The sequence below is a fragment of the Triturus cristatus genome, chromosome 3_1, assembly GCF_964204655.1.
Source record: "Triturus cristatus chromosome 3_1, aTriCri1.1, whole genome shotgun sequence".
In the NCBI taxonomy this organism is placed as follows: Eukaryota; Metazoa; Chordata; class Amphibia; order Caudata; family Salamandridae; genus Triturus; species Triturus cristatus.
Window position 1 is genome coordinate 479,266,122 of NC_140583.1, and position 16,028 is coordinate 479,282,149.

Genomic DNA, 16,028 nt, shown 5'->3' on the forward strand with positions numbered 1-16,028 from the left:
GAGAGATCCGGGGCTCAGGTGTTGGTCCAAATCACCAAATAATTAGTAATCTTTCGGACAACTATGTATTTCGGTTTTTTAATAGTCCACACTGTAAAACTCTTTTGTCCGTCGGCCACGCTGTAAGTCTGTTTTGTCCTACGCTGTTATTCGTTCGATGAATGGTCAACGCCATTAACTTTATATTATTCCAAGTTTGGTTTAGCCTTTTATTTCACAGCTTCATTTGACGATTGTATTGTATTTATTTATTTTCCTAAAGGTAGGGTTATGCGTTGCCTCCTGCCACATACAAAGCAGCAAGTTCACTTTAAGGTCTTCATTTCAGCAGGGGTGGTTGCTGGCTGACACAGATTCAAGCTGATGTTTGCTTTCATGGGACTTCAGTTGTTTTAAACTATTTAGCGCTTGGCATGAAAGGAATAGCCTCTAAGATCTGCGAACAGTTCTGCTGGTGGGTTTCAAAGAACCGAGAACAGTTGTGCTTAAGCACTGGGGACAGCCAGTGGCGGTTGGTGTACTTTTAAAGTAGTGAGGCGTAAACTGCCACGCCAAACTGTAACAAGTGTGCAAGATCAAACGTCTTCATGTGATCAGTCATTGAAGGGTGCTGACAGACTCCAGTGATTAACTAGAGGGCCACAGCCATGAACAAACACTGCCAAGTGTCTAATATAACAAGTGACACAACACCATAATGTGTGCAATCCTGAGAATAATAGCCTGAGGACAATAAAGGGTAAACATGCAAAGCAGAGTTTGGCAAGCACAGGAAAACAGCTCTAAATTAGGACTCCCAGGAAGTAAACACAGTCAAAGAGAGCTACGTGAATGCGGCACTATAATACACACAAAGTAGAGAATAAGAATCAGTGGAACAAACCACTACAAAATGCTACACTTTGGTATCATATTAGAGTATGATACAATGAACCAATTAGCGTATGAACACAATACCTATGTTTTCCAAATTCCCCAATTAATCATTACACTGGTGTGCTTTAAATCCATATATTGTCTTTTAAATTCTATGAAAGTTAATCTCTGCGTTCACCTATGGTCAGTAACATAACTTTAGGATACTATAAATACGTAGGTAAAGTAAAATTATGTTTCCATAAATATAACTGGAGACGCTTTTTCTATTACCTAGCATAATTTTCATGATCACTATACTTCATATTTCTTAGCTCAACATGCAAACGTCACTGCTGCATAAATCATTGACAACCTAAATAACACAAAGTTAACACACACAAAAAATAAACTTTTCCCCAGTGTCATTTGCATACATCTTCAGTTCACTGATGCTGAATAGTGCCAATACTAACGTTATTTAAAATCGATTTATATTTGTCACCTCTAAACCAAAATGTGCATCTCACAATTCATCTTTTACTGTAACTTTCTCGCTTTTAGTTTTACAGCAAATGTAAACACGTTCATGGTTCGGCTATTGTCACATATTGTTTCAAACACTGATCCATCTCATTTCTGCACAGTGTTGAGGGTTTAACAGTGGCATGTGACATCTCCCATTCACTATCAGTATCCCAGGCTATACGCTTTTCACTTACAATGATCTATCCTCACATCAACCCTTCTCCTCAGAAGGCATGTCTCATAGCCTGCCTGCACGAGGGGTGGATGACTGCTGGCACACCACACAGTTGTGCGCCAGGTGCAGATCTTCTATTACAACAGAGCTCAGGCAGGCTGACTCAGGGCTTTGCACCACCACGGCACCTGTGTGGCACAAACACAGTCCCAGTGCATTCTGAGCCCGCAAGCTACGACTCATGAAGCCTGGTGTGAAAATATGACCCTTCAGTGCAGAAGGAACGCTGAGGTACAAGCACAGATTTCTATTTCAGCAGAGCAGTGAAGCTCTCCAGGGAAGCATGAAAGTAGCTTGTCTGAAGAGAATTGATCACGCATTACGGGCAAGCATTTTACTATGTACCTTAACCGTAGCGCTTTGAAGTAGCTTGAGGCGGGTGCAGTGGGGAACAAAGGAAATAAAGACGAAAATGGTTTCAATTGCCCAACTTAATGGAGCTCAGATCTTGCGAGTCACCTGCTACTTTATTAACATTTATTTGCTTGTTCGTTCCTAAACAAACTGCGGATCTTTTAATACAGATAAGTGTGGGGCAAGCTACAGCTGCCTGGCGTGATGCGCTATAACACAGTGAGCCCTAAACCAGTGGAATAGTCGGAATGTCTGAATCAACTGGAAGGGAAGTAGTAGGCTTAGCAGTTGTTTACAGTAGTAGACTTTGTACGATAGCTAGGGAGGTTGGCTTTGCAGTTGTGATGCAACTCTGCTCACAAAGTTGATGCAGGTCTTTGGCTCTTCTACTGTGTTCTTCCGAAGATGGCAATTTGGAATTCAACATTGGCGATTAGAAATGTGATCGATCGATCGGCACCCGGTAAGTTTCTTTGCTTAACTGAAAATTGCATAGTCATGCTAGCTCACTTGTTAGGCGAATACAGTTAATGCATCTTTGAATGCATTTGTGCGATGTGAGATTGAAACACTACTACTTAAAATAGGCGGAGTAAACAATGATGGTACTGAATGGTTTGGGTGCTGTATTGTATTACTATAAGTAGCGAAACTGAGTATGTCAGAGATATTGTTTCTTGCAAAGAGCTAATTTTTAATAAGACTCAAGACTGCAAAAATAATAATGGCAATATAATTATAGCAACATATATTAACATAGCATTTGCATTTAGATGAGTAAGAACACTGTACAATTCATAACAACTTTGCCTCTGGGACAGGACTGTGAAATCTTCATAACGCTTTGCTTTTAACAGCATTTATTATGTGGGGCTTCTCAATCCGAAATTCAGAAATCTAATAAATGTGGCAGTCACGGCCGGCATGACGGGCGGGTGGGGGAGAGGGGGTGGAAATGGGGTTGGCTCGGGGTGGGGGTAGGGTTTGTTTAATTAAAAATATATATAAAATAATATCAAACTTAACTTACCGTCCTGGATGGGTCCAAAGTCCGACTTCCGACTCCCGCCGTCCTGCCTTTTCCGAATTCCATTCCTAGATCGTCATCAGCTAACAGGCAGCCTCCCTCCCTCCCTCCCCTCCGCAATCACAACGCTGCAAAGGCAGCGTTGTGATTGGTGACCCGCATCGGAGAGCGCCCCACAGGCGGGCCATTTTCTCTACATCGAGAAAAAAGGGAGAGTGGGCCGTCCTGCTCGAGGGCAGGGGGGAGTGGCTTGCCCACTGTTGTGCATACTGACTGTTTGGTCGGTTTGGTTGCCCACCGCCAATCAGTCACTTCTGCTGTCTGCCGGTGCGAGAAGGCAAAAACATACGATGGTAGTTATTACCATTTATGTTTCTGCCTTCGTGCACCGCGAGAAAGCAGTGGGCAACGCCCCCACGCCCCAATGGGAGAGCCGCCACTGGGAACAGCACAGCTTATCCTACTCTTGAACTGTGATGAACGTACCCAGTCGCCCTGCCCTTTGCTAGCAACAACATGTCTATTTATTCTGTATGTATTGTTTACTTGCCTGTTTGTAATGTGCACACTACCCACCTACATTGCACCTTAGCACTGAGGCAAAGATGGATGCACTGTGACTATAGGTTGGAACACTGCAATGACAAGTACAAATAACACGGTGAATGGTGCATACAAAGATCATGTCGCGGTGGAAAACATTAAGCAATGCAAAAGTATATGAGAGGCAGGAAACAAGTATCATGAACACAGAAGGTGCACTAGGTTAGGTGCATGAAAGAAGGAGAGGCCAGAAGAATGGTTCCAACTGATGAGTTTTGAATCTCACTCGGAGGTGCATCAGTAACTGGGCCTGGCAGATGTTCCAGCACACCTTGTGAATGTGTTTAAAGTGGGTTACATCTATGCCATTTCTTCTGAGCAGATCTGAAAATGCAAAGAGGAAGGAACACTCAGATTTGAAGAGCTCCTTTCCAGAGTCTATGTTACAATTTGGCCGCCATGACACTTGCCATTAAAGGGGCAGCGATGATAGACATGAATTGTATCAATGCATGCCCATACAGGAAAATGTAAAACTGCTCGGAGACATGACCTTATTTTGGTATAGGAGTGATGGCGTGGACCCGCCCTCCTCCTACACTGCAAAGAGAGAAGTGCTAATGGGTGTTAGCATTAGAGAAGAAGGTTGAAATATTGAAAACCTATGGTACCTCTGGTCTGTTCAAATATTTATTTGCTTGTTCAATGTAACTTACAACAAGCCAACCTAAGGGGAAAATGTGCCACAGCCAAGATTAAAGAGCGATTAGGAGGTGAACTAGGAATTGCTAACTTAAATCCTGATTGCAAATCTACAGAGTGAGTGAATGGTCACCCCCATCATTTCTGGTAGACAGGCAGAAGGCGCAGATGAATGACACCCTTTTGGAAAATGGGCTTTATTCGCATTAAGTTGTAAAGAATGAATGACTTAAACATATACAGAGAACACCTAACATTATGTTTCAAGCCAATGAGGGATTTTAAGATTGTGTTTTTCTTCTTTACTTCTCTTTTGCAGCATGTTAATTTATTACCTACAGAGTATTGCAAGATCATTGAAATTTACTAATAACCAACTGAGAAATCAAATTCAAAATGTGAGTAAGCAGAATGTAATTTATCAGGTGCATTGTGCTATCATGTAGACATGGTATTTTAGCATAGCTTTGCCCTTTATGACCTAATATAAGAAAAAAGTGAGGACTGGTTTTTATTTTTCACAATATGTTGTAGTCTCAAACCTCCACATTCTTTTTCCGTTTTGTAAAGCAACGTTTTGGGTTTTGGGTGCATTGATGATACCTTCATTTCAGTATTCTGTGATTTACGTTCCCTTGCTGTTTTTAAATGTCGCAATTTTTGGGGCTTATTAACATTAAGGTAAAAAGCATTTCCCTATCCTGGATTCTAAAAATGAGATATTGGACATGGTTCAGAGTCTTAATTCTGCAGACTCTCTTTTGGATCAGTGTAAGGCACATACTAATTAGATTTTAGAAAACGCAAAGAGAAGGTAATTATTGCTGTATCCTGTTATCTCTCAGTTCTCTGCTGAAGCCAGTGTGTATGGGATGTAATAGAATGTTCATGAGTGCATGGTTTGTATGAGTGTCAGTTAGAATGAGTGGGGCTGAGCAGAAGAATGCTGCTGCCGGTGGGACGTACTTACCATCTTACCAGTTACCTGGAACTGATCTAACTGAGACTGAATTAACCTGTCCTTATTATCTACACTATTGGCTACTAGACTGATTACCTACAAAGGCCTTACTTTGTTTACAAAAATTAACATATCGAAATAAATCAGCTACTGGTTTAATGAAAACTTAGCGCACTGGTAAAATAAGACCATGTAAACCGTGGAGGCTGGCACAGATCGGGGGTGGCAGGGTGGAGGGCGGAGGTGGCAGGTCGGAGGGCGGGTGGGAGGGGGTAAAGTAAAAAAAATAAACTTACATTCTCAATGCATTTTGCCGCGTCTCTCCACCGTCATCTCTCTGCGTCTCACTCAGGACAGGAACAGAGCACCCAGGAAGCACCCAGGCTCCCCTAAGCCAAGCCCAAATGCTGCAATTCAGCGTTGTGATTGGTCTGAGTGCCATGGTTCAGCGCTCAGGCAGGGACTGGGAACCTGGGCATGTTCTCCACCCTGGCTATAATGCAGCGTAGGTGGAGAGCATGCAAAATGCACATGACTGTTTGCCCGACCCAATACAGCTGGCCAAACATCCATGCACACTTACAGAGTGCCCACCACTCCTCCCCCTGCTCTGAGAGATGAGAAGCCCTGCCCGACGCAGCTGCCGCAGCAGGATGAAAATAAAATGATAATAACAACGAGCTATTATCATTTTATTTTTCCTTTTATTCACACTGCTGCAAAGCAGTGAGGCAACACTCCTCCGCCTTAGCATGTAAAGCAGACTGGCATTGACGTCATTCTTATGATTCTCTGGCTAGAGGAGCAAATCCATCTTAAAAAAACACGACAAAAATCCATTTTCTTTCTTCTAGAAATTCCCAAACCCTCAGGCCTAGATTAACAAACGTTTTGCACTGGATTTGTGTCACAAAAGTGATGCAAACCTGCACAAAATGTTTATCTTTGGATTTACTTTCCAGTGCAAAGCTTGTTTTGAATTAGAAAGTTGCCTGAAATCAACATAAAGCAACGCAAAGCACTGCTTTGCTTTACTCTGCATCAATGGGGCGTTCCATGTGTGGTACATGGGCAGTCCCATGCGACCACCCATGGTTTCTCATGCAAAACCCTATCTACTAACAATAAAACACAGGGTATTGCGCCTTAAAAATAAAGCCACTTGAAAACAGGCATTAAAAAGAAGAAATGCTTTTATTTCTTCTAACTTTTCCCACTTTGCATTTGTGCTGCACTGTACAGCACACATCCAATGAGGGAACAGTTTTGAAGTTTGTCTAGGCATAGAATTTTGTACTGGAAGGGCACCCTTTCAGTACAAAACCTATGCTATTCTCACGCAGACACCTTTGTACTATGGTGCAAAGGTGTGTGCATGGCGCTTGCCAGCCTAATTGTGTGGCAGTGCTAGGGGGAGGACAAGATAGTGCCATATCTATGTACATTTTCTGCTTTCCAGCAGTCTCCCTCTTACACAGCACAGTAACACTGGGTGCTGTTAGCACTGGGTGAAAGTTTTGTTAATCTTGGCCTTAGTTTTCAAATAAACAACAAAATTAGCTGATCGAGCCACTGTTCATCTGGTGCCTATTTCTGAGGAACTCGGAGAGAAACAAAATAAATATTTTGCAGAGAAAATTAAGGTTCTCTACAATTTTAATGCTGATCAAAAATTGCCCTCTCCTTTAAAGGAATTCATTCACAGCACGGTAACGTTTTCCAACGAAGAGTTTCAGGTGCTTTGATAAACTGAAGTTGGGCTCCACATAGGACCCATGTATGCATGTATGTATGTATACAGTATTTCTATAGTGCAAACGTAGCCAAAAGACAGCAGAGCTCTGTATATTGTCCAAGACAAGCATAAAGTCAATGAGGCAGTTGAAGCTGAGTTGTGGACAGTTAATGCATTGTGATGTAGTGTTCTTCAAAGAGGTGAGTCTTCAACAATTTCCTAACTTGGATCAGCGTTGGGGATGTCCTGATGAGTGCAGGGATCTTGAACAAGATCGTGGGTGCAGATTGAAAGGCCTACTGTCTTGTGCTTTTTCTTTTTTTACACTTCTTAGTCTGCAGTCTGATGATGTCCTGGCAGTGTGTGTGTCGAGAACTACTAGAAAGGGTGAGCTTGTCTGCAAGAAAGGTGGGGGTGCTGTTCTTTATGGCTTTGTAAACGATGCAGCTTGTGTTGAAGATGAGCAGAGCCTGAATGAGACATGCTGTGGAATGTAGAATGCCACTGAGGGTGCAAGTGTGAAGGCTTGAAAGCCGTGGAGTAGAACTACCATCCAGAGGCAAGAGTATGAGTGCTCGAACAGATATTCTGAAGTTGCTATCTGGAAGAAACCCACCCATTGATTGCACATGCAGATTCAACTCTCTCTAACTAAGTAGAGTACTAATAACAATTATGAAATTTTCAGTGTATACCAGCACACCCTGGGGTAAGATGTGAGAAACAGCGTCCAGGCAGCATATCTCTTTGAATCAAGCAATGTGTGCTACATCATTTGAACATAAAAGGTGGTGTATATCAACTTGTAAAGCTACAACATTCTGCTGTCATCTCTGCATGGAAACGTATAACGTACGCTCTAAGCAGCGTGGATCAACAAATACGTTCAGCTTCCAAATACACCACAGCTGGCCTAGGAGTGCTGAAAAATATATGACCAGTTTCAAAGTCGACTTGTAGTCTTAACCCGCAGATCCTCCCACGTCTTGGTATGGTCATGGACTTTGAATGTTCCGTGTATAAGGTGAGAATTCAAAGTAGAGAAGGAACTTGAACTCCTGGGGGTGCATTTCACCCACTTCACTTACAGCTGCCAGAAAAGTTATCTTATCTCTTAATCTAAATATAGTTATCATCATTGGACTTGTGGGTGATCTTTTCCTTGGTGTCCAAGCTCTAATTCAAAGACTACCAGGGAACTATTCTTTAATCAGATACTACATATATATATGTATGGTTCCCGTAACTCTTTCCAATGTTTTTTGTGCCACTTAAATGGTTCATGCTGATATGTCCGGCGTGACATTTCCATTCACTTTAGTTTAGTTGTATAAACCTTCAGCCTTGTATCCTCATAGCAGTATTGAGGTTTTTTTTCTATGCCTGATGTACTTTAAAAAAACTTTTTTTAATAGCTACGCCATTTATGTTCCAATTATCTTATAACCTATCTCACTATATGCTGGTGCTTTATTGAAATGTGAGGATAATAATACTGTCCCCTTCTCTACTGATACTCTCTAGAATGTTTGAGTGCAGTCAGAGAACCACCATCTTCTGTGACTCAATGTGAGGCCACCAACATTCCCTCTGATGTCTACTCCTGGGTTACACTACTCACTGCTACACTAAAGTTTTTCTCAATAGGTACTCCAGCTTGTGACTGGCTTTCATATTTAGGTGGCCTAAGGAAATGAGTGGGACATTTGCTCTCAACATTTGAATCACAATGGTGCAGAATGGAGTCTTTACTAAGTGGTCCTCCAACAATCAGCATCTTTCCAACATGGTGCACCCCAGGTCTAAGGAAGAAATCTAATATGTTGATCTGATATTATGTCCATCGGGATGCACCTTGATCAGCGGGACTGGTTTAGTGAGCATTTTCAGTGAAGCATTCATTTTCGCTTAGTGTTCCATCGTTCTCCCATAACAGCACTGGAGTCTACCCATACTGAAATAAGTCTGCTTTGCATAAATCATATGGACTCTTCCCCAGAGGCGAATGATTAGCAGGCTGTCAGATTCAGAACTATTGCTCCATATGTGTGTAGCCTGTTCCTCACAGATGGACACCTCCATAACCAAAACCACAACCACTGTCTGGCAGCAGCAATATTCAGCGCTCAACTTCCAGAAGCGCTGTCAATACAGAGCTCACTTTCTGGTCAACATTCTATGCCATCACTTCTGTAGCTGTCTGTGTCATCCCATTGCTTGCTGTGGTGCATGGGCTCTCCCTTCAATAAGTAAGCTTCCCAAAAGATAGCCTTGGCCACACCTACTGCTAGGTCCCCCTTCACTCCCACCGTTACTTTGCTCACAGAATGAACTAGGCCACTGACCTTGTCCCAATCATTAGCAGTTCCGCTTTATAACTGACAATCTCAATGCTGTGCATGACAGAAAACAATCAGGGGCATCCCAAATGAGTAACCAAAGTGAGCACACAGCTGTTGTTGGTTCTTTCTTATACTATTTGTGACAAGATAAAAACAGGACTGGGGGAGAGCTATGGAATGCTAATTTTCTAACCCAGTTGACTGGCCATGTACGAAATCCAGTGAGAAATGCTTGTAGAAGCCACCATTCCAAAGGAGCTGCCTGCATAAAGGTCTCTTCTCATGAATTCCAAGAAAAAGTGGGCTGATCTATACATTTTTCATCACTGTACACATATAGCTGCCATGCTCATAGTAGCCTTAAGCTAGCATGAGCCCTGCCGTCATTGCTTAGATCAGCCTTAAGATCAATAATGGCATGGGACTGTTGAATAATAACTGTGTACCTTTTGCTCTCAAAGAGTAATGTGTATGTTGAATTAATGGCCATCTTCTATTCCTTCTCTTCACATTATCACCAAGTGTATTCGGAGTGCGAGAAACAGCCCTTTCTGGTCCCCAAAAAATGAAGAAATAATGGCTCATCACTCAAACCAACCAGAAGAAATATGTGTCCAAAAATAAACCATAAGGTTTAATAATGCTTAATCATAAAGCAGTGTGCTGTCCACTCCCTACTCAAATAAACGTTCCTTCTTCCAATGAACAACAACAACAAAAATCACGGTATAATGTTTAATTGATGTACCCCACAACTTCAGAATCTCAATTTTATTGTGCTGCCACTGTGTAGTTATTGTTCAGCCACAGTTTAAATTGAAAAGGCATTTTTTGATTTGCCTATAAGTTTTGACTCCATGGACAGACCTGTACTTAACTTGTCAATCGCTTACCATTGTAAGCTAATGTACGGCCTGAAACTTTCGTGTAGATCCATGCACAGAAAATAAGGGGAGGGAACACAATTGTGTTTTGCCATTTTAGCTCCCTTAGAAAATTATGCTGGAACCTCCAGCCCAAACCACAGAATAGATTTATCTCAAACTTGGCATTAAAGCAGAACTTTACTCGGAAAATGTGCTTTTGTTGGTTTGATGTAAAAATGTTAAGTAGTTTAAGAGATACACATTTTAAAAATGTGTTAAGCAGGTTTTAAAGGGTTAACACTTGGTGACTCCATGGACAGACCTGTACTTAACTTGGCAATCGTTTACCAATGTAAGCTAATGTACAGCCTGAAACTTTCGTGCGGATCCAAGCACAGAAAAAAAGGGGAGGGAACACAATTGTGTTTTCCCATTTTAGCTCCCTTAGGAAATTATGCTGGAACCTCCGGGCCAAACCACTGAATAGGTTTACCTTAAACTTGGCATTAAAGTAAAACTTTACTCAGAAAATGTGCTTTTGATGGTTTGATGTAAAAATGTTCAATAGTTTAAGAGATATATTCATTTTAATAAGTTGTTAAGCAGGCTTTAAAGGGTTAACACTTTTATATACATATGCCATTTGTGATTTGTGGATCCTCCACAAATCCAGAAATTAGAAAAACAAAGGAATGTGAAAGGATGAAGGAACCTTTACAGATATTGTCCCTTTCAGAACCACGGTATTAGTGCAGGAAATAGTTTTCAGAGCTCTGACTGACTGCCACAAGAGAAACATTTCAGGACGTGGAAAAGGTCCCCATGCAGAAATGTTAAATAAGGCCATGTAAGGGGACCGGGTGGGCACACCCTGACCTCAGGTCAAAATAAAGGGACACTAAAGCGGTTCCTTGCAGGGTAAATTTAAAAAAAGGAAAGAGTTGCAGGATCTTCTGTACCTTTTCGGGGACTGTGGCTCCACAACACCTAAAATGGTGGCCGGGGTCAATGTTTGCAACAAAGGAAAGGCCTGCAATGGAGGTGTTAGGAAACCATAGATGCCAAAAATGTACGGTGATTTCAGGTCTAGTTTCATGGGCTGGCACTGCCAGCCCAAAGTAGCATACAATAATGTTTGTGCCACTGAAGTTTACTCTGAGCCACTATGATTGCCAAATACTATGCACTGTGGAGGTTGGGCACCCGCAGCAGGGGTTGGTTCATGTGCTAGACCTGGGACACAATTTTGCACCAGCTGTGAGTTTACTAAAAGGCTTAGTCACAGGTGAGGCTCTATGCCTAACAATTGCTGTGCATGGCTGAAGGCCTTATACAGCGGGTGTTGGTCGCTCACTGCAGGTTGAGCACATTACCTGGCCAAAGAACAGATCATGTGTCCAGTCTTGCTATGCATGGCAGAAGTCCATGTGAACTGGAATTGGCGGCATTCAGCAGGATGGATGTGAAGTCTGGCCAAAGGCCAGCACATGCAGCCTCTCCCTGCTGCAAATGGACAAACGATCTGCGCAGCTTGAGTTAGGCAATCACAGCTGTTTGGGCACATGGCCTGGTCACAGTTCTATCACAAAATCAAACTCCTAGTGCACACAGCCACTGGGGTTTGGAAATTAAGCACATCATAAAAACATGAAAATCTGAGAAGAATGCATCGAGGTCTACCATGAAAAACGATGAGGCGAGTTTGTGGCGTGTGTCGTGTCAGTTGATAACTAAGATCTGGTAGAAAGAAAAAAAGTCAAAATATGTGCACAATAGATAAAAATCAAAGCAAAAGTTGAACAAATATATAATGTTAAAAAAACACACACACACTAAGAATACAAAATCGACAAACATTGATGTCATGGGAGATGTCATAATTGATGTCATCATTATTGTCCATTGTGATGTCATGAATGCCATGTCTGATGTCATACACAACGCAAGGGGGTGGTGCGAGTTATTGTGAATTTCTGTGGTTTGTCACGGTTGAGATGGAACCATACCTCATTTTCTAACTGGAAATTTTTCAGTGACAGAACGAATAAAATAAAAGTTACAAAGCATTACCACCTCTACAGAAATGTGTTTTAAATTTAAAGTAAATTTAATATATTATTTCATAATATTATTTTTCAAACAATTTAAAAATAAAATCGCCTTCACTAACATTTGTTTATTTAATTAATTCTAAACTTGGTTAAAAGTTAGATTTTTAATTACATTTTATCGGTTACATTTTAAATATTTGTAAATTAAATTTAGAATTTATTTAATAATTTATGATTAAGTACTATGGGGTGCTATGTTAAACCCTTGCCTTCACTGTGCTCTATGGGAGTGTGTTGAAAAACCAGAGATTGAACATGTGTGGTGTTTAACTTACTTCTCGGCTGGGATGGGGGCACATTTATTATTTTGACTTTGTTTGGTTGTAGTTTATCTGGAAGTCTATTTTTGTGAATTGCAATGGTCTGACTCTTTTGTGGATGTGTTTTTGGTTAGGATGTCCCTTGCTAAACTCATTATTAATGCTCCCTCAACCTCACAAATATTGTAGTATGTATTCCCTATTTTCACACCACTCCGCCGGTCCATTCACATTTACTACAAAAACATATGCCTATGTCTGCAGATATCTTTGCAACTGTGGTGGAGAGAAAAAGGTATAGATATTCTTCTGTAGGCTTGTGAATTGCATTTGTAATGTAAAGAGTACTAATTTACATGGTCCAAAATGCAGTCTGTAGATCAGGGCTTAAAAGAACTGACAGAACCTGACTCATGAAAAGGTGTTTTACCAACTTCTTCTTTGGTATTGGTATTCTGCATGAAATTATTTGAAAAACATATTATGTTAATGTGTTACAGGAGAGGAATGAGGATAAGAAAAAAGTGCTCCAGATGGCAGTAGGTAAGTAAAGATGTAAAGATAAGATATAAAGATGCTGTGCATTTTTGAGTGTATTAAATGTATGGGATGATTCAAAGCTGTAAACCATAATTTATGGCCATAAATAGCTCTGTTAACACCTGGTTGATATCCATAAAAGTATACCTGCCGGTGTAAATAGTGTTAATTCGATGCAACAAGTGATTAGAATTACCCAGTAATAAATTCCACATAAGTGATGAGGAGTGGGAGGAACAAGATTCCTTGTAAATTTGTTAACACCCACAAACTCATGAGTTTGTGAGCATTCACCAAAGCCTATCCAATCTCTTCCGACTCTGGATACTGTTTGAGTTTTACTCCAGCAAGGGAGTGAAGTAAATCTTCTTCCAGGGTAGGAAGAGTAATGGAACTCCATCAACCTTGGCAAGCCATTGGAGAAGAGATTTATTAATGTGAAAAATGTTTTCCCCATTATTGTAGACCAAAAGAAGGAAAAAGCATGTATTTGCATATTAGGAAAATGGCAGCCTTTAACAAAATGTCAGGAGTACCGTATCCATGGGTAGAAATGGTTGGATAGGAGTTTGTGAATATTCATATAAACTAGAGTTTGTGAGCGTTCACACATTGACAGGACAAATCACGTCATGTTCTATCCGTTCCCCACACTCTGTCTTCTGTTAACTATTGCATTATTCTACACAGTCATAGAGAAGAATTACACAGTAATGATGGGGATGTTAAAATCCAGGCCCATTAGCAAAATTTCCCTCCAGAGAGGATATGTCTTTCTAGTAGAGTGATCGGTGAAAGGAATTAAACCTCTGATTATCATTTCAATACAGTGCAACTAACGTGGCTACACATTAATCCACTCAACTCTCTGATCTCATTTTAACAGTTTTAATTATACGTTTATAAACAAGTCAATGTAGATCATTCTAAAAAAAATCATAGAAAAATAAAAAAGATCAGAGTAAGTCCAAATCCCCTGAAGAGAGGTACCCTATATCGTACAAATCAAGTGACTAACTAAGAAAATGAAGCATGTAATCAAAAAGAAGAAATGAAGGTTAAATTGCATCAGATGATTCTTTTTAACAAGCATGAGTAACCTGACTATTCCTACACTACCTTAACCCCTCCGCTGCTAGGCCTTCCCCCCCCACCCCCCACCCCCCTTCCCATGCTAAACATTTTTTTGGCTATTTGGGGTAGTTCGCGCTTAGGCCCCAGTAACCTTTTGACCACAAGGTATCCACGTCAAATTTGCGTCCTTTTCTTCCAACATGCTGGGGATTCTAAAGGTACCCAGGGTTTGTGGATTACCCTGGAGGGGACCCAGAAATTAGCCAAAATACAGCAGAATTTTGGGTTTTTAGGAAAAATGGGAAAATAGTGCTGCAAATGAAAGCGTCTGGGTGTTTCCCTACAAATGGTATCAAAAAAGGGTTTGTGGGGCTGAAATCACCATTTTCCCAGCTTTTTGGGAATGACAGACTCTTGTCAGAAAACCAAAAAAATGTTCACAGTTTTGGTATTTTTCTGGGACATAGCCGATATTTGCTATTTTTTGTGCTTTCAACCTCCCTCCAGTTAATGGTAGACATGGGTATGAAAGCAATAATGGATCCTGGAAAGCTATACAAGTAGACAAAATTCTGAATTCAGCAAGGGGTCATTTGTGTAGATCCTTCAAAGTTTCTTTATAGAAACTAACAGTTAAATATTGGAAAAATTGAAAATTAGTTTTAAAAAAACAGCCTTTTGTGTCAACGTTTTCACCTGTAACTTCTTCTAATTATGACAGCCCTTTGAAAGCAATATACTGTTACATCCGCTGGACTTTACTGGTTGTGGGGATATATAGGACGTGTAGGTTCACCAAGAACCCGACGAACCCAGTGCCAAAAACTGAGCAGCGACTTGCAATGGTTTTTTATTATGTACCGGGTATATAGCAATTATTCTGTGAAAATGTATGCATGAAAAAATCGGTATGAAAGACACCTATGTATTTCTGAAATGGGAACAAAATATAGAGTTTAGAAACAGTACATATTTGTACATTTCCGAAATTGGGAATACTCATACTAGCATGAGAATTATCGATCATTTTTCAAAATTACTTCTCTTTTACACATTGTCTTTCATTTGGAAGGCAGAAATGCATCAAAAGTCAATAGGTAATAACAGTTGCTTTACAAATATGAATTACCGAAAGTCTCCCGATAAAAATGGTACCTCACTTGTGTGGGTAGGCATAGTGCCCATGACAGGAAATGGCTAAAAACGCAAAGTGAACACACCACATTTTCACAAGGAAAAATTACCCTTTTTTTGCAAAGTGCCTAGCTGTAGATTTTGAACCCTAGCTCTGCCGGCACCTAGGGAAACCTAGCAAACCTATACATTTTTTAAAACTAGACACCCAGGGAAATCCAGGATGGGGTGACTTGACTGCGTCTCACCAGGTTCGGTTACCCAGAATCCCTTGCAAACCTAAAAAATTGTCAATAAAAACACATTTTCCTCACATTTCTGTGGTGGAAAGTCCTGGAATCTGCGTGGATCCATACATTTCCACCCACCCCGCATTACCCAAAGTCTTCCGAGAAAAATGGTACCTCACTTGTGTGGGTAGGCCTAGTGCCCGCGACAGGAAACAGCACAAAACGCAACGTGGACACACCACAATTTCACAGTGAAAAATGACCCTTTTTTGGCAAAGTGCCTAGCAGTAGTTTTTCAATCCTAGCTCTGCCGGCAACTAGGGAAACCTAGCACACCTATACATTTTTGAAAACTAGACACCCGGGGAATTCCAGGGAGGTATGGCTGGCGTGGATCCCCCAGCGTTTCCTTACCCAGAATCCCCTGCAAACCTCAAATTTAGCTGAAAAAATCACTTTTTTCACACATTTTTGTGTGGGAAAGTTGTGGCATCACCGGGCTGACACAAATTTCCTACCACCCAGCATTTC

At 41.0% G+C, this 16,028-nt stretch overlaps 1 protein-coding gene across 1 annotated transcript in view; it reads left to right on the forward strand.

The window, feature by feature from the left end:
• TMC3 (transmembrane channel like 3) overlaps positions 1–16,028 on the forward strand; it is a 530,883-nt gene that overhangs the window by 478,201 nt on the left and 36,654 nt on the right. Inside the window, exons 19-20 of the mRNA XM_085646348.1 lie at positions 4,564–4,642; positions 13,020–13,062. Coding sequence (XP_085502474.1) covers positions 4,564–4,642; positions 13,020–13,062 — 122 coding nt within the window. The remainder of the gene's footprint in view (positions 1–4,563; positions 4,643–13,019; positions 13,063–16,028) is intronic.